Source organism: Hemiscyllium ocellatum, chromosome 16 (genome assembly GCF_020745735.1).
Source record: "Hemiscyllium ocellatum isolate sHemOce1 chromosome 16, sHemOce1.pat.X.cur, whole genome shotgun sequence".
Taxonomy (NCBI): domain Eukaryota; kingdom Metazoa; phylum Chordata; class Chondrichthyes; order Orectolobiformes; family Hemiscylliidae; genus Hemiscyllium; species Hemiscyllium ocellatum.
The window spans coordinates 67,405,841-67,430,443 of record NC_083416.1 but is presented as its reverse complement, the minus strand read 5'-3'; the positions used below and the strand labels follow the sequence as shown (position 1 = coordinate 67,430,443).

Sequence of the window (24,603 nt, the reverse complement as noted above, 5' to 3'; positions counted from 1 at the left end):
AGAAATAGATTCAATTGGTATGTACCCCATGTTTTAAAGCGCCCCAGACACTGACATTAAACAGCACATGTGATGAATTAGTGAAGCATCAAAGGGCTTCAGTTATCTCTAGATTCATCCAGTTGTTGGTTTGGGGTGTTGAAAAAGAAAAGAAAGAGAAACAAAAAAAAGTTTCAAAAATTTAAAATAAAAACTCACCACTGGTCACACAGTGCTACGACACACTCATCAGCAGACCTAGATATAACTTGCTTCTCAGGTTCCATGTAGATTATGGCCTCTCCCTAGAATAGTTATTAGAAATATGTTTTTTGAATTGGGATACTCTAGAATACTATTTTCTGGATTCATTTTAACCTACTTTTCTTACCTTGCATTTCTGGACAGTTAGCTACTGTGTGCTCCCTGCAATGTCTCTGGTCAAATCAGTGCATGATGAGTGTACAAACTGACCAAAATACAGGCAACTACCAAATTAATGTTGCATTCCATGCAAAAACTAATCAAATAGGAAGCTCAAACTGGAAACATAGCCAGTAGTATAACCCTTTATCATAGCAATTAGAGTCTGCAGTATAGCATAGCAATTTAATGCAGCATGTTGTTTATGCAAGGCTTGTTACTTTAACATGACAATGAGAACTTATAATCCATTCTGTTGTTTTAGTAAGTCATTGAATAAATCAAAAATTATACTTACATTGTCTATCATTTTTCGTTGAATTGGTTTCTTGACTTCTTGAACTTTCTGCCCTTCGTAACCATCCACAAGCATTATCTAGAGGAGAACAGGGTTGTGATTATACAACTAAATAGAGATATTTTTAATTAAACTGTTCAGACATGTTATGTCACATCTGTGGAACAGATGAAACTTGAACCTGGGCCTTCTGGGCCAGAGATAGGCAGACCATCACTGCATCACAACAGTCCTACAGGTTAAGAAATAATTTCCTTACAGTGATCAAATTTGCCTCACTCCAAACAAAATTAAAAACTGAGCCAAACCGACAACACGCGTTCCTTGGAGTTGGAGAAGTGCGAGTTCAAACCACTCACAAGAGTCTGATAACTAACCTGAAGAGCCACTTGACTATATGGTACAATTACATCATGATAAATTTGCCATTTTGGCTGGCGAGGCCGGAAGGTGGTCAGCCTGGGGATCTCCCAGCATGGGAGAGTTTGAGCTCAGTGCAGAGAGAGATTGTGCCTTTGTGGGGACAGCCCAGCATGGAGTGACTGCAGGCCCAGGGGTAAAGAAGGACTGTAAGTTTGAACTTAACTTTATTTCTTTATTTACTATATATTGAAAAGAACTGTAATGTTGTACTTTTAACTCAGTACTTTTCTACTTGGCACCAGGAGTAGTGACTTAGTATATTTTTCATTGTACTCGAGTACGCATGACAATAAAAACTAATTCCGAAATAGGAATTTTGAATACAAATACAAAAAATATGAGCAGTTCAAAGAATTTTGAACGTTGGGAGGTTTGAAAAAAAATGCAGTATCTCACATTTCAGTTATCTCTGCCTAGAAATTTCACTTAATGATAACACTTGATTTTGAATCTGTATGCAATGCAATAGGTGATAAACGAATATGTTTATAAATGAAACAATTCGTATTTTTGTTTAGTTTTATTTTCCTGTGCAAGAGCTTGAATCCATTACAAACCCCCTCATAAAAGCCTTTCAGGTAAACTCGCTCTTTGGCCTCCACAAGCTTTTCCCGATCATTCTGGCTTTGAATCTTCAGTTCATCACATACAGTTGGTGCTGAGAGATTTCCATACCCAGGGATTTCAATTATAGGAATCTATCAAAAAAAAACACAGACAGAACAGCATTAAGAAGCGCTAATTAACATTGAATCTCAACACATTAAGTAGAAATCCATTTCTCTTTTCTGTCACGGTCCTGCTTTGTGAAAGCTCATGAGGTCCTCTGGTGGTCACTTTATTAGCTACATGCTTGGTGAAAACCTGCTGCCTAACCATGGTGCTGATTGTGTTTCTGAAGGACGTTGAGACCATGTCAGAAAACCAGGTTACCTGGACACCCAAGTTATGGTGTGCCACTTTGCTGCTGAGGATCCAGACATTGGAAGAGGAAAAGAGAGAGTCAAGTGTTCATTCAATATCCATCAGAATATATCTAATTGTTGAAATTAATAAAAGCACACATATATCTCAGCAAATTGGAAATTTGATTTGGTTATCAAAATACTATTCAAATTCTCTTTAAAAGCTGCATTCATGTTTCAAATTGGAATCTATGTAAAGAAAAAAGTTTGATGCATGCCAAAAACAAAATTATGCTTTCATTTTCCTTTAAGCATACTCACTGGTTCAAATGGTAGGACCATTTCATCAGTAATTCCATACTTCTCCCTCAATGCCTAAAGAAAGAAAGACTGCTTTAAATTCTTTCAAACATCAGGATATAATAATAGTTTCACAATTTTAAATGCAATGAATACAGAACATGTCTGATTGGTGAAGGCATCCACACAAAAGTAGCCGACACTGCAGACAGTATAAAACATACCAAGTACTTTTCAGAAATCTCAACGCTCAAGATGTATAAAAGTTTCATCAGGTAAAGGAAAGAAATCTGCCATCTTAAAAACCATAAACAACCTGTTTTTTTGTTGCTGCAGCAGTTAGACAACTCCACAACTTTACTGTCCTTAGATTTTTATTTCCGATTTGTTCATTAATAATAAACCAAATGCAAAATTTCAAATTATACAAATTGAATTCAAATTTATGTCAACTAAATAATCACTCTAGGCCTCAAGTATTCATTACTCCATAAACAATCACTATCCATCTATGGTAGGGTCCTTGGTTGACGTTCTCCCCAACACTTTTTCATGCAGAGGGTGGTGTATGCATGGAATGAGCTGCCAGAGGATGTGTTGGAGATTGGTACAATTACAACATTTTAAAGGCAGCTGGATAGGTATAGGAGTAGGAAGGGCTTAGAGGGTCAAGTGCTGGCGAATGGGGCTAGATTAATTTAGGATATCTGGTCGGCATGGATGAATTGGACCGAAGGGTCTGTTATGGTGCAGTATAGCTCTATGACTCTAAGTGAGGATTGCTGGTGACTGTGCGTTCTGGCATCATTCACAACTTTTCAGATACTGAAAATGTTACCTGTTGATAAGCAGCAAGACATGGAAAACATCCTGCTTGAACTGAAAAGTAGCAAATCACATATGTACAACTGAAGTGCCAGGCAATGATCATCTTCAATAAGACAGAATCGAACCATCTTCTCTTTGCATTCAAAGATATCACTATCACTGAATTCCCCTATTATCAACCTTTTGGGGTTCAGTATGAACCGGAAACTGAACTGGATCAACCAGATAAATCGCTGGAAGAGATCAAAGATCTGGCAGGAATTCATCACCTGATTTCAGTAAGCCCACATGCCATTTACAAGGCAGAAGTCAGGAGTGTCATGGAATATTCTTAATTTGTCTTTGAGTGCAGTTCTTACAATTTGAAAAAAAATTGCACCAAGCAGGACAAAGCAGGGGCGAGACTGACATCCAACCACTCACCTTCAAAATTCAATCCCTTCATTTTCATTGCATAGTGGCAAACCTTTATACCATCTACATGGTACATTGCAGCAACTCATCAAGGGTCCTTCAACAGCACCTCCCTAACGTAAGACTTCTACCATCAAGAACAACAAAAGCAGTAGGTGCGTGGGAGCACCAGCAACTGCAAGCTCCCATCCAAGCCACACACCATTTCGATTTGTAACTATAATCACTGATCCTTCACTGCACTGTGGATGGACTGCAAAGATTCAAGGGAACAGCTCTTACCATCATCTTCTCAAAAGCAATTCAGATTCCAATACCCTATTCCAAGAAAATACACATTTTTAAAAACTGGGACTTTAAGAAAGAGAAAAAAAAACTAGAATTCCTTAGCAACTCCAGTAAGACATTTGAGGATCTGAGTGTATAGGACCAGTTTCAGCTATGAAATTCTCGGTCTCAGCCCTAATCCCGACCTGTCCTCCCAAAATTGCAGTGCAATAACATACCTGCAACTAAATGGTTGAGGTCAACCATATGAACAGGTCTATTTGCAATCAAAGGCTGTGAAAATACATATTTTATTCAACGATTCAACTCCAGCATCCCAAGTACAGTTCTCAAATCTAATTGCAGACTGGAGTTAGTTTTCTTCTAAGGTGATAATAATTTTAAGCATTTTTACTGCACGTTCAAGAATGCAACATTTAAATCAATTACAAAATGTATTTAGTGGTAAAAGGATTCAAAGTTATTTCACAAAATATTCACTGGGATTTCCATGGGCTTTTGAAAGCTATGAATAGAAACAACAACCACTGGGATTAGTAATGAACCAATGACTTCAGCATAGAAGGGTAGTTATATAGTCAGAAAAGGAATGAAAAATAGAACTTGTACCTTCTTTTTCTTAAGATCACGGAGAGCTGCAATATCATCTGGGGCATCAGATGGAACACTAGTGACTATACCAGTGCCTGTTGAATAGGTTTAAAAAAAAAGAGGAATTTTAACAAGAAAAAGAAAGCGATTTCTTCCTATAACTTGAACATTTACAGGCCAAGTACAGGCATAAGATATGAAATACCTTTGTCTTCTTTAATGGTGAGCATGGGGAGAGCATAAATAATCTTGTAGGATGTCAAGGGAGCACTCAGTGAAACACCAAGGATGTCCTAATGAAAAATAAATTAAGAATGATTCAAAAATTTAAGTAATCAAGAAAAGAAATAAGCAGGTCATTTCTCTTCTTTCAATTCAAAATGACATTGAATCCAGAGCCCATTCAATAATTTATTCTTAAGACGAATTTACCTCGCCAATAATTGTTAGAATCGCATGCACTTTTCCATTTTCTTTTGTAAAACCCTGGAATGACATATTCCTTGCTGCTCGCTTTGTACAGATGAAAATGTCTCCATTCACTGTTTCAAAGGCAATATAATTCATGTCAGGGCGGACCCAGCAGTTAGTTTGTCCAAACATGGTCTCTGGTCTCAGCGTGGCGGCCACCAAATAGATGTTTCTTCCCTTAAGGCCACTAGAAGAAAGAGAACAAGACTGGTGACGTGAACAATAACTCTTCTGCTGAAAAATGTGTGGCTGGAAAAGCGCAGCAGGTCAGGCAGCATCCAAGAAGCAGGAGAATCGACGTTTCGGACATAAGCCTGAAGGGCTTATATCCGAAACGTCGATTCGCCTGCTCCTTGGATGCTGCCTGACCTGCTGCGCTTTTCCAGCCACACATTTTTCAGCTCTGATCTCCAGCATCTGCAGTCCTCATGTTCTGCTAATAACTCTTCTGCCATGTGTAAAAGCCTTCTCCAATTCTAGATTTCAGATGAATTTCTTACAATGCTCTTTATCCATCATCTTTAAACTTTGGCAGAAACAGAAGTTCATTCTGGTGAATTTCATAAAAATAGGAGTTGATATTTATTAAGGATATTTACATGTCATTAACAGCAATACTCAGAAGCACTTGTGCCAAAAAGTGCAAGGGGAAAACGGTACAAGTGGTCCGACTCCACAAACATTGTTGAGGAACTGCAGGTCAGCATGGAACACAATTTTTTTTATTTTATTGTGAAGATGTTGATAAAGAAATTATTTTCACATACTGGCAGATATTCAGCGTCCTATAACCATATTTCTGCATTTGTAGTAAAAAAGATTTTCATTTAGATAGTGCCTTTCTCAACCACAAGGTTTCTCAAATGTTTTATAGCCAGTAAAGTTCTTTTCAAATGTAGCCACTACTGCAGCACAAAAAAAACACAACCATACTCCTCCAAACATTATCTTAACATTGAGTGAGAGCAAGATATACCAGTGCTACCAACTCAGCCACAGCTGATAATCAACATCTACAGTTCAAAATCTACATACAGGTTATTTATTTAAGTCCAGGGAATTGATGTTAGAACAATTTAACAACCATTCTCTATTACCTTCTTTTTCATTTAAAAAGAATACGATCTGGAGATATGACCAATTGCATTTGTCAGTGGTTCTCTATAGCTGCCCTCAGGGTACAGGTGCCTAGTTCTTTAAAAACAGAATCTTACGTACATAGGATGAAGGATGCACTTGGCACATTTGTCTTCATTGGTCGGTGCACTGAGTATTGGAATTGGGACATCATGCTGCATTTGTCCACGATATTGGTGAGACCACTTTTACTGTGTACAATTCTGGTCACCCTGATATGGATAGGATTTTGTTAAACTTGAAAGTGTGCAGAAAAGACTTAAGGATGGTGCCAGGGTTGGAGGGTTTCAACAACAGGGAGAGGTCAAATAGGCTGGGACTTCTTTTCCCGAGAGTTTCAGAGGCTGAAGGGTGACCTTACAGAGTTTTAGAAGGTCATGAGGGGCGTTGATTCAGTGAATAGCCACGGTCTTTTTCACAGGTAAGGGAGTTGAAAACTAGATGATATAGGTTTAAGGTGACAGAGTAAAAATTAAAACGGGACCCGAGGGGCAACTTTTTCATGTAGAGGATAGCGAGTGTATGGAACAAGCTACTAAAGCAAGTGGTGGAGGTGGAGTACAATTACAGCATTTAAAAGGCATCTGGATTGTTACATGAATAAGAAGAGTTCAGAGGGCTATGGGCCAAATGCTGGTAAATGGGAGTAGATTTGTTTAGAATATCTGGTCAGCATGGAAAAGTTGGACTTTGTGCTGTATGACTCTCTGACTCTAAGTGCTTCTTGAGGTGATGACTCTGATTTTAACTCATTTGCTACTTTCCTTCAAACAAACATAGGAGTATTCTGCAAATGGTACTTTATTTTTATTATTATTACAATGAAATCTCATATCAGCAATTTGATTTGAAAGGGGACGTTCGCTTTTGAACGACTGAGGAGAATTGTCATGAGCTGATTCACAAGTGATGCCATTACCTTAGTTTTTCTGGATAAGGCTCAAGGATTTTCATTTTAATTAGCGTGTATTCTTGAGGACCCACACCCTGAAACAAAACATGAGGCAAAAATATGAGTTCAAGGGATGAAGAGTTTGTTTGGTTTAATACTGTGAACAAGGTATACTATGTTAGTTAAATCTGGGAAGCAGAAGTTACAACAGTCATATCATGTTTTGTTTACATGAATTTAATTGTGCCTGTTATTCAAATTTAGCAAACTTTCTCAAGAAGATTGTGGGTAGAAGATTGAAGAAACGATTTGAAGCAATTACTTTTGATGAAAAATAGATAGTTTTGGTCACATTCATAATAAAAGGTGGTCAATATCTATTTAATATTGTAACTTAGAATGCTATCACAAGTTATTTTTAGCTGCACAGTTGACAACTTAGTCCTTCACAAGCCTGTTCTGCCAATAAATAACATGTTGGCTGATCTGGGTATTCCACATTCCCATGTAATCTTCAAAATTCTAAACTCTTTGTTCATCAAGAATCTAGTCACTCCTCTCTCAAAAATATTCAAGGGTTCAGCTTTGAGGAAGAAAGTTCCAAAGATTCACCATGCAAGAGAAGAAAAAATACTGTCCTTAAATGGATAACTTCATACTTATAACCAATGACCTCTAGTTCTAAACTCTTCCACAAGAGAAATCATCCTTTCCACATGCATCCTATCAAGACCTGTCAGTATTTCATGTTTCAATTAAGTTAAATAATGCACAAGAGTACTCCACATGTGCGCTCAGCAGTTCCTTGCATAACTGAGGCATGACCTCACTACTTTTGGATTCAATTCCCTTCACAACAACATGTAGCATAATTCGACTTGTTCTCTGACTTACTTGCTATATCTCCATACTAGCCTTTTATGAATCCACACTAGGACAATCAGAGCCTTCTGCATTTCAGAGCTCCACAATTTCTCATCATTTAGGTAAATTGCATCTTTCATCTTTACTACCAAAATGGACTATTTCATATTTTCTCACATTATATTCCATTTCCCAGACCTTTGCCCACTCACTTAATCTATATATTACCCTCTGCAGCTTCTTTAACCCCCAGCACAACTTTCTTCCATACTTCTTTTTAATGAGATCAGCAAACTTAGTTATCATACCTTTGATTCCTTCATCCAAAATATTTATATGTATTGCAAAAAGGCGAGGCCACAACAGCAATCCCTGTAGCACACCACTCATTACATCTGGCCATTCAGAAAGGGACTCACTTATGATTCCTCTATTCCCTGTTAGCGAGATAATCTTTAATCCATTCCATCATGTCACCTCCTTCTCCACAAATACTTATTTTCTGCAATAACCTTCGATGTGGAATTTTAAGAATTGCCTTTTGGAAATCTAAGTGCTGATCATCCACCAGCTCCTCTTTATCCACAGCACATTATTTCCTCAAAGAATTCCAATAAGCTTGTGAAACACGATTTCACTTTCACAAAACCATATTGACTCTAACTGATTACCATCAACTTGTCTAAATGTCTAGTCATTACTTGTTAAATAACAGTTTTCAACATGTTTGCTGGCCTGTAGTTTCCTGCCTTCTGAAGTCCTGCCTTATTGAATGAATGAGCTCCATTAGTGCAGTTATGGTAGAAAATTATATCTTTAACAGAATTATTTCCAAAAGGCATTTCTTGATGGCTCACTTGGTCAAAGTGAAAAATCTCACAACACCAGGTTCTAGTCTAACAGGTTTATTTGGAAACACTAGTTTTCGGAGCACTGCTCCTTCATCAGGTGATGCAGTGTGATTTTTAACTTTGTCCAGCCCCAGTCCAAAACTGGCTCCTCCACACTTAGTCATGTCGTGGAATCATACAATAGTGAACAGCCGCATACAATGATCGTTTTGATTCTTTTTTTAAAACCTAAACATTGCTGGCTAGACCAAAACTCACTGCCCAATCCTAAAAATCAGTAGCATTGCAGTGGGTCTGGAGTCACGTGTAGGCCAGACCAGAAAAAGAAAGTAGTTTCCTTCCCTAAAAGACATTAGTGAACCGGATGAGTTTTTCAATGGTTCCATGGTTATCATCAGGCTCTTAATCCCAGATTTTTTGATTGAATTCAAATTCCACCATCCCAGTTCCCAAGAACATTACACGAGTCTCTGAATTAATAAGCTAACCATGAGGCCATTACCTTCCCCTGAATGGGACACACAAAATAAAATTAGCTTTGGTCTATGATGTTAGAGGTATTGAGGGTACATAGACAATGTTTCATACAGTTGGATAAATTTGTAATCAGGAATTGGACAATGTGCTGCCTTTGCCTAACTTAGGAGCCATTTTGAAGCTGCCATATGATAACTGAGAAATTCTGTCGTGAGTTAGTGATCAATCAGCCATAAAATAGAAGCGATTTGGAGGTGCCGGTGTTGGACTGGAGTGTACAAAGTTAAAAATCACAACACCAGGTTATAGTCCAACAGATTTAATTGGAAGCACACTAACTTTCAGAGCGACGCTCCTTCGTCAGGTGATACGATCGAGCCCTCCACTAACACCTGATTAAGGAGTGTCGCTCTGAAGCTAGTGTGCTTCCAATTAAACCTGTTGGACTATAACCTGGTGCTGTGTGATTTTTAACAAAATAGAAGGATTTTGTGTTTATGTTCAATTTTAGATTTAGCAATAGTACAGAACTATATTCTTTGCTATATTACAAAGACCAAATAAATATGTATTAGTACTGGCCATTGATCTGTTAATTGTCTGTAATAAATTCTGATCTGAACCATGGTCGAACGTAATTTTCCTCCCTTTCAAGCGAGGTAAATGTTGGTGATGCATGACATACCTGGTAAAATAAACTGAATTTGCAAGGATGTCAGTTGTAATCCTGCACACAATACGAGCTAACAACTTTTGCATAAGGTGCAGCCTGGGGGCCTCCTTCATAGGAGTCATTTGTAACACTGAAACAAGGAAATCTATCTAGTGTAAAAATGGCAAAAATATGAAGTACAGGTGCAGACTTTTCTGCACTGATACATCCCTAAATTCTTTCAACTGGTCCAAAGAAAAATGATATTTTACAGTAGCTTAGACCAGCATTGGCTCTCTAAGGTCCTAGATTTTTCCTTTAGTCTTTAATGTTGACACTACGAATAGTGTTTCCATATATAATAAGAAACTGCCTTACCTCTCCACTCTGCCGATCATGGTCCATGCAGGGTTGCCCATCCTTTGGAGAATAAATTGTGTACCTGAGAAAAGAGCTCATTTTTAAAATAAAACAACCCTCTTTCTAAAGAACACTGATCATCTAAGAGGACTGTGACCCTTTAGAACTCCTTGCCACTCTGTGGAGGCAGAGTCCTTCTGTACATTTAAGGTTGAGTGAGATAGATTCTTGTTCAGTACGGGAAATCAAAGGTTATGGGGCAAGGACAGAAGGAATATTCTTTCAGCTGTGATTCTATTGAATGACAGAGCAGGCTCAAGTAGCCAAATGCACTGCTCCTGTTCCTGTTTCTGTTGGTCTTATGGTTATCATTTTGAAATGGAGTACAAGTACATACTTCCAGAATTCTATTCACTAAACAGATATAAACCACTGAAAAATTAGAATGAAGACAAAATAAGACATTTTGAAACTCCTTATAGATTTAGGATGATGTAACTGTTCTATAGAACACAAATCATTTACAAAATACCTGAGAGAGAAAAATATATAAATACTTTTCTGGAGGGCTGTCTCCAGGCACACTCCAAGACAGACTTCCTTCTTAATGTTTTTTGCCTTGTTATTGGAACCAGAACCATTCTTTTCTGCTCCTCTAAGAATCTCTGCCTTTGGTTTAAACTCCTTCAGTAATTTGGCTGTTACCTCAGGCAAATTCAGGAGAAATATAACACCATTCTAATGTTCATTTCACAAGCTCAGCCCTCCCTGCCCCACCTGTCTCTGCCTGCAGTCACTCCCCATGCATCTGCATCCTTTGAGGTTCAGTCTGTCCTGCTAATTCTAAAATTCTATCAGATTTGACTGTGCCTTCAGTGTGTAGCATGACAGCCACCCACCAACTATCAAGTTACTACTCCTCATTTTTAGTTCTGTTTAATACCCAGAAGAAATTTTAAACATTTTCCTGCACACAAGGACTTCTACAGAAATCCAAGTTCTGACGGTCTAGTTCATCTGATAAAGGCGCAGAGCTTGTGATTTCAAATAAACTTGGTGTCATGTCACTTCTGACCTAATTATTCCATAATTAGGGATGAGAATTGGTGTTATACCATCAACTTTTTGCTTGCAAGCCATCAGAAAATAGGAGTTGTCCAACATCTGCAGAATGAGGGAAGGAACTAAAAAGCTGATTGTTCCCTGTAAACTATGCTACAGCTCTCCCTTCCATGTTGTGTGTCTGGTATCTAAACTTCAACTCCCTATGACTATGTCAGAGGTTGGGAATACACTGTGTGAGCATGTTGGAAACAGATTCTAATTCATCATTGATTGCTACAACACATTGATACCTTACTGAAACTAGAGAAGCAGACACATGAAAGATGCTACTTACAATTGAGAGATTGAATAAAAGGGCAGAAACAAAGTATAAATGGAGTACCTTCATAAACTTAATGATATTATTCTTTCAAGTCTGGAAGAAATTATTCACCATGAACAAGCATGTCAAAAAGACACATTCCATTTGGTGCAGCAGCAATGTCAAAAGTCCATACCTTTTACCAAACTTGACTTTTTTCTTCTCTTTTAAAATCAGAAATTGCCATTTCACAAACGAATCATAAAAGGGGTTTACATTTGTGGTGATGAAGGAGCGTCGCCAATCAATCTGTTACAGTTCACACAATATGAAATTAAATTCCTCAATGTTAAACCATGATGACTTAACACTATGAAATCTTTGTGTAACAAATTTTCAGTTACTAGTCAGTGAGTATAATGATTCACTTTGTATCTTAACACCAGTCAGAAACTCCTCCTAACCCAACCAGTCCCTCCCCCTACCAAACAATGGTTGGAGCTAGGCTTTAGATAACAGGGTTTATTGACCTCATCGTACTTTCTGAGTCAGAATTTTCCCAAAGTATCAGTACATCCTCATTGGGTCAGGTTACACTGGAAAGCTTCTTCTACACTTTCCAAGTATATCACTCAACTTCAACCAGAGGATAAAATTGCTTACTGTATCAGCCACTTTGTTCCCATTTTACATCTAAGCTATTCTCAAAAGCCAGGCTGCCAATTTATTTGTGAATATAGGAACATGTGAGGGAAGGTTATACTCATTTGAAAAAAAATCAGATTATCTCTCAATTTTACATAGATTCTTTCCGTAGGTAGTCAAGTGTCATTCTATGATGATCTACATTGAAGCCTAGATTAAAATATGACTGCATATGAACCCAAAAGCACATTTTAATTCACGACGTATATCTAGGTCTTACTGCCTTACAATAAAGCAGGCATTTAAATTATTATGGGAAGAAAATAAAAAGTTCAGAGTTTATGGTTAACTTATCAAGAGACACGATACAAACCTTTAATCCCATTTTCTTCAAGTCCTGGACAGCCATCGTCGGAAAGTAATCAAGCCAGTGTTCAGCCTCTGCAAACTTCACAATCTCTTCGTCAGATAGACCCAGAGATTTCATGATCATCCATTGGAACTTAGCTCCACCACTCTTAGCAGCAGCTTTACTCTGAAGATTCATGGAGGAAACATAAATGATATCAACCATAAGATAACTGCAGAAGCAAATCTTCAATCATTGAAAGGTCAATTCTGATAAATTTTCCTCATCTCAGTTTTCAATGGAGTTAGTAACATTTATTGTCCATTGAATTTAATGAATGACCTGGACAAAATGGGAAATCATCCATGTTGACAGGAACAATTAAAGATTCAAATTGCCGAACCTGAGAGAGACTGGAGAACTCCAACAGGGTGTCCCAATGTCTCAAGTATAAAAACCAGAGCAACTAATGACAAAAACTAATAGAATGTTATCAGTTATTGTAAAGTAAATTGAATATAAAAATAGGAAGAATATGCTTAATTTATGCTAGGTATTGGTGACAGTACAGCTAGTTATTATACAGAGCATAACAAAATGGATAAATACAGTGGAAACAGTTCAGAGAAGATTGACTAGATTGTTATCTGCAACGACTGGGTTATTTTATTAGGAAATGTTTGACAGGCTAGGATTGTACCCATTGAAATTTAGAAGAATAAGGAGGCTACTTGATTGAAATATGCAAGATGTGGGGTCTCAACGTGGTGGATGTGGAAAGGATTTTTTTTTAACATGAGAATCTAGAACAAAGGGTCACTGTTTGAAAGTAACAGATCACCCACTTAAAACAGAGATAGATTAGAGGCTGGTGAGTCTTTGAAGCTCTTCCTCAAATGGCAGCAGAAGCACCTTTCTTGAATATTTTAAAGACAGAATTAGATTCTTGACAAGCAAGGTGGCAAAAGGTTACCAAAGGCAGACAAAAATGTGAAGTATTCAGATCTTCAATGATCTTATTGAGTGGCAGAGGATGCTCAAGAGGCCATGTGACCCAGTCCGTTCTTAATCATTTCTGATGAAGGGCTTTTGCCTGATACATCGATTCCTCTGCTCCTCAGATGCTGCCTAACATGCTGTGCTTTTCTAGCACCACACTCTCGACTCTGGCCTCCAGCATCTGCTGTCCTCACTTTCTCCCTGTTCTTAATTAGTCTGGTTACCAAACCTGAAAGATTATCTAGTGAAAACTATAAATACCTAACACCACAGGACAGATCCCATGCTTACATGAACCATTTTAAAACATAACAGTATTCTAAAATGACCATTGCTGCCTCAAAGTAATTCATACACATAGCTGAGTTAGAGACAAAAAAGAAGCCATTACTGTGCAATTTCAAAACAAGTCAACATAAACAGAATATTCCCAAATTTCACCTACCAACATTCACCCAACCACTTAAAAAATTGTTATTGCTCTATTTTAGGTTTTTTTCTATAAAATTGCCCGATTGATGATGTGTAGGCAGTCTACTGTCACTGTAAATGGCTTTTGGAGTTATACCTTGTTATTCAGCAGAAGTCAAAATTACAGCTGCAATCAAGGAACTCATAATACTCATGTGCATTGTACTTATAGCTACTTAATATAAAGATTAAAAAGGAGATTTTCATATTTGAACTTATTTAACATTTTTGTCAAATGTTAACGTCACACGTTTTGGTAAATCAAATAATAACAACATTCCGTACCTTTTTGCCCTTTGCCTTATCCTTAATAATAGTTTCTTCCTGATTTTCTGTTGGTGACTCTTCCTCCTCCTCTGGAAATCGAGGCGGGTTACCATACAACTCCATCTCCCGTTTCAGTTTATCAGCGCAGGCCTGGTGTTTCATACAAAGAGAAAGAAAGCCACTTGTGACAAATTCAACTCATAGCACCCAAAGTCTTGAAAGTCAAACTTGTGTAAAACCAGAAAATGTTGGATATGTACAAGTAGATCAGGTCCTGACAAAGGATCATACATGGAATATAACGATACTGCTTTGTGATTCAATAATTATTCCACTTTTTTTTCCGGTTTGGGTATCCATGGCAACATTTGTTATTCATGTTTGCTTTAATTGACAAGTTATAATATTTTAATGGAGTAACGTATTGCTCCTGCCTTGGTGGTGCAGCACCCAAAAGCTCCAACTGCAGGCTATAACATCATTGATATGAAATTGCTTGAATTTTCCACTTTTTTTTCGATTGAATAAGGAAACAGAAGCTACTTCTTACCAGCTTAATGGATGCGAATCACAGGAAACTTCTGACCCAAATAGCTCAGTATCCCAATTAATGCCCATTATACCATTTAAGGATTTCAGAATACAGATTTGTTTACAGTCAAAATTGAATTTTTGGCTACATGGTATGATATTAAGCTTTAGAATTTGATCAATCATAGGTTCAAACTATGGTCAGTGTTCAAATAGGCAAGTCAACACAAGCTGAAGAAATAGTGTCATACTCCCAGCTAACCATTTCAGATAGTTACTCAGCAGTATCTAGAGTATGCAGCGAGTGTGTTGATATATGAGGACAGAACTGGAAACAACTATACTGGGCATGGTCAAATAGTTCCGTGTTGATTACATTGTTGGGATTTGACAGCAGCCATCATCTGTGGACTTCCACCAGAGGCTATTTATTTTTAATAAGAGGACTCTAACAAAAAGTGTATGTTCAAAAATAACTGGATTCTGGTTAGTCAAGTTATGCTTGCAAAGCACTCTGGTTAGCTTAGTCATGTTTGTGAAGCACTTCAAACTCAAAATTCACCATTTTGTTCTTTTGACTGAACAGAATATCCATATGCAACTTAAACTACCTGATCTTCATTCAACTTTTTGGTCTGAAATTCATGCTCAACATTAAAAATTAAAGCAAAAATTTAATTCCTAATTAAAGTTTAATGATTTTGGTACAATATATAGAAAACTAAAAAGCAGGAACAAACTAATGTTAACCAGGAGTAACTAAAGCAATAAAAAGTGAAATGATTAACACATATAGCCAGATATCTAACCTTGATGGGCATGCCAGTGCAATGCAATCCAAAAGGAAACAGGCATCTTCTTCCCTTTAAACGCTGAAATCCTACAGCAAACTGGAAAAAGGATGAGAGATAAAATACAAGTTATAAGTCATATCTGCAAGTATCCCAATCGAGTCAACCCAATACTGCACAACAGGTTGCTACTCATTACATTTAACTCCCACCCAGTGACAATTAGAACTGGCATTTATATTAACCTTTTTATAGCTAGGGGTTGAGGAAGGAGACCCAGGAAGTAAAATCTTTACTTGCTTTTAGATGTATTCACAAAGCGATTCATTGCAAAATGTACAGCTCCAAAATTTGCGACTCATCACAAATATCTTTCTCCATCCCTCTCCAGATGCCATACCCAAAGAAGGAACCGGTGACCACATGCCTTATGATTATGCTTAATAAGGTACAGCACTGGTTTGCCATGGTCTTCTGCAGAATGGATGACCAGGAGACTTTCCCACTCTTATCTGCCATCTACCATATTGGAAGGATTTACAGGTCGATAATTAATTCATTTGACTACGCTATGAAGTCACTCAACTATCAAATCCTGGAAGGTAACAAAAGCAGAGCTTCTGCTTCAGAAGCAAAGACACTACCTGTTGTGCCACAAGATCTCCTCACACAACATCTTACCCAGATCAAACTGCACACTCTTATATTAAAAGCAAACATAATAATCACTACACTATGGAAGTCAGCAACACATTTCTTAAAATTAACCTCATTAATTCATGAACCACTCCTTCAAGGGATACTGTTTAGATTTCAACTCCATTTACTGCCATGATGGCTTTGAATCGAAGGCCCCAACACATGAGACTGAGAAATTGGATTACTAGTCTAATGACATTGACACTATGCTGCAGCAAAGTAGCTATCTAATGAGTGTGTTTCACCTGTACACATTTAACCCAAGTTATGCAATTAATAATTTAGTCTGCTCATTCACAAAGTTTCCTGATTGACCTATTCTGTTAATTTTGGAAAGTGGAAATATGCAAGTTAAATATTATCAGGTACTATGAAAGTGGGTCTATGAAAGTGTTCATTTACATGCTAGGTACAAATAGTCACATGGCAATGTCTTGTTCTTCTCCAAATCTCCTGGTGAAACTATACACTATCAGCAAATACCGCATACATAAAAATGCCATTAGCTAAGTTGTATTTACATGGAAGTGATTCAATATGCCTCCACTCTCAATTATTTCTTTCTGTCTTTCTGCAGTATTTGGTAATCCTGTTCCTATTGGAAAAGAGCAGAAACCGTGCAGTATTCTGTACAAGTAGGAATCTTGGGACACGATTAGACCATTCAGTCCATTGAACCTGCCTGAGGATTCTAGATCACAGCTAATTTACTTCCTCAATACCATTTTCACTGCATGTCCTCCATGCCTCTGAAAATCATTAGTCTCCAGAATCCCATCGACTTCTGTCTTGAACCTTGCTGAATGATTGAACTTCACAGTTCTCGAGTCGAGAATTGCAAAGATTGATCATCCTCAGTTGAAGAAATTCTTCATCTCAACCCTTAAATCGCCTGCCCCTTTCCCTGATACCATGTCCTTGACTCTAGAAATACTACCTTGAACAAATATTTCATCTTTTTCCAACTTGTGATGCTCCACATGATGCCTATAAACTTCAATCAGATCACCTCTATTTCTTCAAAACTGCACAGAATACAGACCCAGTTTCCTCAATTTCTCCTCAGAAAACATTGTCATCCAAGGCTTTAATTTGGAACATCTCCATTTAACTCCCTCAATGGCAAGTCTATCCTTCCACAGAGGAAGGCCAAACCAGATGAAATACTGAGATCACACCATGGCTCTGTCCAACTTCAGCAAAACAGCTTTACTTCAACACTCAAATCTCCTCAAAATAATTTGAAATGCTCATAGTATCTGATATCTAGATTTTAGTGATTCAAAGACAAGGACATTTAGATCTCTTGGGATATCTGCACTTTCTAATCACTCATAATTTGTGAATCAAGAAGCTTTATTTTTTCCCTGTCAAAATGAATAATTTCCATGCTTATTTACGTTATATTCTGATTATTTTGTTCTAGTCCATTCACTTAATCTGTTAAATTCTTTCAAAGCTTCAATGCACCTTCTTTACAGTCTGGGTCACCAACCAGTTTGAGGTCATCAGCAAGTTTGAAATTCTGTTCTGGAAATTCAGAACAATAAGAGTCACACGAGACTCAAAATATTAATTCTATTTCTCTCTCCACAGGTTCTGACAGGCTTGCTGAGCTTCTCCAACATTTTCTGTGTTTGTATCAGATTTTCAACATCTGCAGTATTTTGCTTTAATTTTATATACTTACCTCTTGCATGGTACCTTATCAAAAATCTTCTGAAAGTCCAAATATGTTTCAGCAACTGACCCTCCATTGTCTATAGTACAACTAACAGACAGAAAATTCCAAAAAAAAACTTGATAAGGTTTCCCTTTCATAAATCCATCCCTATTCTTCCCAAGTTTGCAGTTTATTTATCACATCCTTTGTAATAAATTCTAATATTTTCCCTCCTGTGGGCATCAAGTGACAATTTTTATCAATCTGTGCTCCTTTAAAAATATTGAAGGAGCTGCCTATCCAATAAACTTAGTTGTCAAATAAGAATACAACTCCACCTGTTTTTGTCCTTGGTTTCTTTAAAGAAATATTCCATCGAGATTAGAAAATAAGAAAAACTCTTCACCCAACATCTCAGAATATTTTTAAACTTTTGTTTAAAGTTGCTTTAAACAAAATCTCGGTCAGAAAGACAACTGAAAATCTTAAAATGAATCATGACATCATGCAATCAGTCTCAGTAAAGAAAGGAAAAAAAGACATACCTCACATTTAGACAAAGAGAAAGTATGGCCAAGATGAAGTCGCCCATTCATGTATGGATAGGGAAAAGTTACCATATACTTGGGCTGGCTGTAAAATATAAAGGCAATGAGCAACATGTTAGGAAAATCAATCACTAGGGCTCTGTAATGCTACCCTATTAAAAAGGTGATTGACAACATCAGGTGCAATATCTGGAGAACTACATGCCTTAAATCTTACAAGATTTCATATATCACACCACAGAAATCCTTCAAATGCTCCCCAAAACTTTCTTCTGATGAGTTCTGGGCAAGGGATTATCATCTTAGAATTCAAATTGAAACTCATGCTATTAAGCTTAAATTATATTGAGAATAGAACCTCATAAACGGGCCTGTAGCTTTATTGTGTGGGAAACTATTCTTTGGGGCAGCAAAAAATAAAGTACAGTCTAATCTTAATAACCTGCTCAGTGCTCAAGGTTCTGTCAGGAACATGTTCCATAACTCTTTACAGTCTTGACCCATCCACGAACGAAAGAGCAGAATTTCAGAAGTGAGATTACAGTGCCTGTCCTTTACACCAAGGGCAAATATCTGAGCAAGTGTGTCATTGAGGAGCACTCAAAATCGAAACCAATGTCAACCAGTGGCAGTGAGGTGGTGGTGGGGGAAATCTTTAGCATAGTGGGAGTCACACCTAAAACAAAGAGAACTGCAGCTGTTGAAGATCAATTAGAGATTAATTTAGATAAATGTGAGGTGCTGTATTTTGGGAAAGCAAACCTTAGCAGGACTTATACACTTAATGGCAAGGTCCTCGGGAGTGTTGTTGAACAAAGTGCAGGTTCATAGCTCCATGAAAGTGGAGTCACAGGCAGATAGGATAGTGAAGGTGGTGTTTGGTATGCTTTCCTTTATTGGTCAGAGTATTGAGTACAGGAGTTGGGAAGTCATGTTGAGGCTGTACAGGACATTGGTTTGGCCGCTTTTGGAATATTGCATGCAATTCTGGTCTCCTTCCTATCGGAAAGATGTTGTGAAACTTGAAAGGGTTCAGACAAGATTTACAAGTATATTGCCAGGGTTGGAGGATTTGAGCTAAAGGGAGAGGTTGATTTGGTTAGGGATCTTTTCCTTGAAGCGTCGGAGGCTGAGGGGTGACCTTGCAGAGGTTTATAAAGTTATGAGGGGCATGGATAGGATAAATAGACAAGGTCTTTTCCCTGAGGCGGGGTAGTCAAGAACTAGAGGTGTTAGGTTTAGGGTGAGAGGGGAAAGATATAAAAGAGACCTAAGGGGCAACTTTTTCATACAAAGGGTGGTACTATGGAATGAGCTGCCAGAGGAAGTGGTGGAGGCTAGTACAATTGCAACATTTAAAAGGCATCTGGATGGGTATATGAATAGGAAGGATTGGAGGGATATGGGTCAGGTGCTGTCAGGTGGGACTAGATTGGGTTGGGATATCTGGTCAGCATGGATGAGTTGGACCGAAGGGTCTGTTTCCATGCTGTACATCTCTATGACTCTAGGATATCAATGCTGGAGTGACAAACATCTTCATCTTAATGATCTTGCTTCAATCACAAGGGTAAAAGATGGAATGTCCTTTGATATTTGGACTGTTCGGTTCCATTCAAATAATAAAGCTTTCTGTGTACTCACGCAGAAAGACTTGGAAAATAGTCAGACTTGGAAAATAGTCAGACTTGGATTGATAGATGGCATTCAATATTTCTGCATTAAAGGTGCCAAGCAATGACTTCTCTGAAGAGAGACTGACTACTTCCCTTGATATTAAGACCATAAGACATAGGAGTGGAAGTAAGGCCATTTGGCCCATTGAGTCCACTCCGCCATTTAATCATGGCTGATAGGCATTTCAACTCCACTTACCCGCATTCTCCCCATAGCCCTTAATTCCTTGTGACATCAAGAATTTATCAATCTCTGCCTTGAAGACATTCAGCGTCCCGGCCTCCACTGCATTCCACGGTAATGAATTCCACAGGCCCACCACTCTCTGACTGAAGAAATGTCTCCGCATTTCTGTTCTGAATTGACCCCCTCTAATTCTAAGGCTGTGCCCATGAGTCCTAGTCTCCTCACTTAACAGAAACAATTTCTTGGCGTCCACCCTTTCCAAGCAAGTATTACCTTGTAAGTTTCTATTAGATCTCCCCTTAACCTTCTAAACTCCAATGATTTCAATTCCAGGATCCTCTTATGTTAGGCCTACCATTCCAGGGATCATCCATGTGAATCTCCGCTGGACACGCTCCAGTGCCAGTAAGTCCCTCCTGAGGTGTGGGGCCCAAAACTGGACACAGTACTCCAAATGGGGCCTAACCAGAGCTTTATAAAATCTCAGTAGCGCATCGCTGCTTTTATATTCAATGGCATTATCATGACAGGATTCCCCACAACATTCTAGGAATGGCTAATAATTAGGAACATAATTGGACAGGACGGATAAATTCTGTGGCTATAAAAGTGGGACAGAGGTCAGGAATTTTGCAGTGAATGTCTCATCTCATCTCCCAAGTGACTTTTCATCAGTTGTAAAGCAGAAGGGAACAAAGTATTGCATCAATGTAGCAAACTGAAGAGAAAATTCTGAGATACTTAAAAGCAATTTTACAAGAATACGTGGACATGTAGCTACTTTCCACAATCTTAAAGCAGATGGCTGAAAACTTGGTCAAAGACTTAGGTTTTACTGTGTGCCGTAAAGGAGGAAAGAGGGCTCTTATAATCACTTATGGCTATTGCTATTGGGTCAGCATTAGGTGCTGTCCCCATTTTCCTTCAAGGCAAGCTGCCTTTTGGAATCACTGCAGTCAATGTGCTGCAGATGGCCCACAATGTCCTGAGGGAACTCAAGAATTTTAACACAGCCACAGTGAAGGTATAGTGATATTTTCCCAAGTCAGGATAGCGTGTGGAAGGGTACTTGCAGGCGTTTCCATGTAGCTGCTGCTCGTCCTTCCAGATAGAATTGTTGTGAATTTACAAGTGCTGTCTGAGGATCTTTAGTGAATTTCTGCAAGGCATCTTGTAGATAGTACACATTGCTGCAACTGAGTATTAGTGGATGTGGTGCCTTACATGGGGTTACTTACATTACTTCTTTGACTTACATGGGGTTAAGCTTCTTGAGTGTTGTTGGAGCTACAATCAATCAAGTAGAGGTGGAGGGAAGGAATTTCAAAGCTTATGGCTGAGGCAGCTGAAGGCATTTAAGGCAGCTGGTGATTTAAGGAAAATGACCACGGAAGTGTTGGTTGTCACCATTCAAAATTCTGCAAATGTGGAACAGACTGGCCAGATTCAAGGGTGGAAAATACAAGCCCAATATTTAAAAAAGGAGGAAGGGAGAAAAACAGGAAACTGCAGCTGTTGAAGAATCCCAGGTCAATTCTCCCAGCTGTATGCCACTGTACAATCAACTCTGCTAGGTCTGTCCTGCCTGTGGGATAGGACATACCAGTAGACTCTTAATTCTAGGTATTTCTTGAATTCAACTTCCATCGTTTGTCCAAAAGGAAATCGGCTCAGTTTCTGGATTAATTGTACTGCAATAATGCCACCAAGCTAATGACTCTCCACATTGTTGTGGTTCTGCTCGCCGAGCTGGAAGTTTTTGCTGCAAACGTTTCGTTCCCTGGCTAGGGAACATCATCAGTGCTATTGGAGCCTCGTGTGAAGCGCTGCTTTGATGTTTCTTCCGGTATTTATATTGGTTTGTTCTTGCCGCTTCCGGGTGTCAGTTTCAGCTGCAGTGATTTGTATGTGGGGTCCAGGTCGATGTGTCTGTTGATGGATGTTCTTGCCGTTTCCGGGTGTCAGTTTCAGCTGTAGTGGTTTGTATATGGTGTCCAGGTCAATGTGTCTGTTGATGGAGTTTGGGGATGAATGCCATGCTTCTAGGAATTCTCTGGCTGTTCTCTGTCTGGCTTGTCCTATGATAGTGGTGTTTTCCCAGTCAAATTCATGTTGCTGGTTGTCTGAGTGTATGGCTACTAGAGATAGCTGGTCGTGTCGTTTTGTGGCTAGCTGATGTTCATGGATGTGGATTGTTAGCTGTCTTCCTGTTTGTCCTATATAGTGTTTTGTGCAGTCCTTGCATGGTATTTTGTAAACTACGTTAGTTTGGCTCATGCTGGGTATTGGGTCCTTTGTTCTAGTGAGTTGTTGTCTGAGCGTGGATGTTGGTTTGTGTGCTGTTATGAGTCCTAAGGGTCGCAGTAGTCTGGCTGTCAGTTCTGAGACGCTCCTGACGTATGGTAGAGTGGCTAGTCCTTTTGGTTGTGGCATGTCCTCGTTCCATCTCTTAGGCATCTGGTGATAAAGTTGCGTGGGTATCCGTTTTTGGCGAATACCTTGTATAGATGTTCCTCTTCCTCTTTTCGCAGTTCTGGTGTACTGCAGTGTGTTGTGGCCCTTTTGAATAGTGTCCTGATGCAGCTTCGTTTGTGTGTGTTGGGGTGGTTACTTTCATAGTTTAAGACTTGGTCTGTGTGTGTTGGTTTCCTGTGTACCCTTGTGGTGAATTCTCCGTTGGGTGTTCTCTCTACTAACACGTCTAGGAATGGGAGTTGGCTATCCTTTTCCTCTTCTCGTGTGAATCGGATTCCTGTGAGTGTGGCGTTGATGATTCGGTGTGTTTTTTCTATATCTGTGTTTTTGATGATTACAAAGGTGTCATCAACATATCTGATCCAGAGTTTGGGTTGGATTTGTGGTATGGATGTATGTTCTAACCTTTGCATAACTGCCTCTGCTATGAGTCCCGAGATTGGTGATCCCATGGGTGTTCCGTTGATTTGTTCGTATATCTGATTGTTGAATGTAAAGTGTGTGGTGAGGCACAGGTCCAGTAGTTTAAGTATGCCGTCCTTGTTGATAGGTTCGGCCTCCTGTGTTCTGTTATGTATGTCCAGTAGGTTGGCTATTGTTTCTCTGGCTAGGGTTTTGTCAATTGAAGTGAACAGTGCCGTCACGTCGAATGATACCATGGTTTCTTCTTTGTCTATGTGTGTATTCCTGATGACGTCCAAGAATTCCTGTGTGTTGATTGTATGGAGTGTTTGGATCCGCTGACTAGGTGTTTCAGTTTTTGTTGTAGTTCTTTGGCCAGTTTGTATGCTGGTGTCCCTGGTAGTGATACTATGGGTCATCCCACTCAGACATCCCACTCAGACCCATAGTCAAATACACACATAGACAAAGAAGAAACCATGGTATCATTCGACGTGACGGCACTGTTCACTTCAATTGACAAAACCCTAGCCAGAGAAACAATAGCCAACCTACTGGACATACATAACAGAACACATTCCTAGACGTGTTAGTAGAGAGAACACCCAACGGAGAATTCACCACAAGGGTACACAGGAAACCAACACACACAGACCAAGTCTTAAACTATGAAAGTAACCACTCCAACACACACAAACGAAGCTGCATCAGGACATTATTCAAAAGAGCCACAACACACTGCAGTACACCAGAACTGCGAAAAGAGGAAGAGGAACATCTATACAAGGTATTCGCCAAAAACGGATACCCACGTAACTTTATCACCAGATGCCTAAGAGATGGAACGAGGACATGCCACAACCAAAAGGACTAGCCACTCTACCATACGTCAGGAGCGTCTCAGAACTGACAGCCAGACTACTGCGACCCTTAGGACTCATAACAGCACACAAACCAACATCCACGCTCAGACAACAACTCACTAGAACAAAGGACCCAATACCCAGCATGAGCCAAACTAACGTAGTTTACAAAATACCATGCAAGGACTGCACAAAACACTATATAGGACAAACAGGAAGATAGCTAACAATCCGCATCCATGAACGTCAGCTAGCCACAAAACGACACGACCAGCTATCCCTAGTAGCCATACACTCAGACAACCAGCAACATGAATTTGACTGGGAAAACACCACTATCATAGGACAAGCCAGACAGAGAACAGCCAGAGAATTCCTAGAAGCATGGCATTCATCCCCAAACTCCATCAACAGACACATTGACCTGGACACCATATACAAACCACTACAGCTGAAACTGACACCCGGAAACGGCAAGAACATCCATCAACAGACACATCGACCTGGACCCCACTTAC

The 24,603-nt window shown here is 38.9% G+C and overlaps 1 protein-coding gene across 1 annotated transcript in view; it reads right to left on the bottom strand.

Annotated features, from left to right (window-relative positions):
• lars1b (leucyl-tRNA synthetase 1b) overlaps nt 1–24,603 on the bottom strand; it is a 58,893-nt gene that overhangs the window by 29,316 nt on the left and 4,974 nt on the right. Inside the window, exons 3-16 of the mRNA XM_060837344.1 lie at nt 18,480–18,567; nt 15,591–15,671; nt 14,269–14,400; nt 12,538–12,699; nt 11,716–11,828; nt 10,172–10,235; nt 6,977–7,044; nt 4,882–5,107; nt 4,655–4,742; nt 4,468–4,544; nt 2,350–2,403; nt 1,681–1,821; nt 701–778; nt 199–284 (exon numbers count right to left, since the gene is read on the bottom strand). Coding sequence (XP_060693327.1) covers nt 199–284; nt 701–778; nt 1,681–1,821; nt 2,350–2,403; nt 4,468–4,544; nt 4,655–4,742; nt 4,882–5,107; nt 6,977–7,044; nt 10,172–10,235; nt 11,716–11,828; nt 12,538–12,699; nt 14,269–14,400; nt 15,591–15,671; nt 18,480–18,567 — 1,458 coding nt within the window. The remainder of the gene's footprint in view (nt 1–198; nt 285–700; nt 779–1,680; nt 1,822–2,349; nt 2,404–4,467; nt 4,545–4,654; nt 4,743–4,881; nt 5,108–6,976; nt 7,045–10,171; nt 10,236–11,715; nt 11,829–12,537; nt 12,700–14,268; nt 14,401–15,590; nt 15,672–18,479; nt 18,568–24,603) is intronic.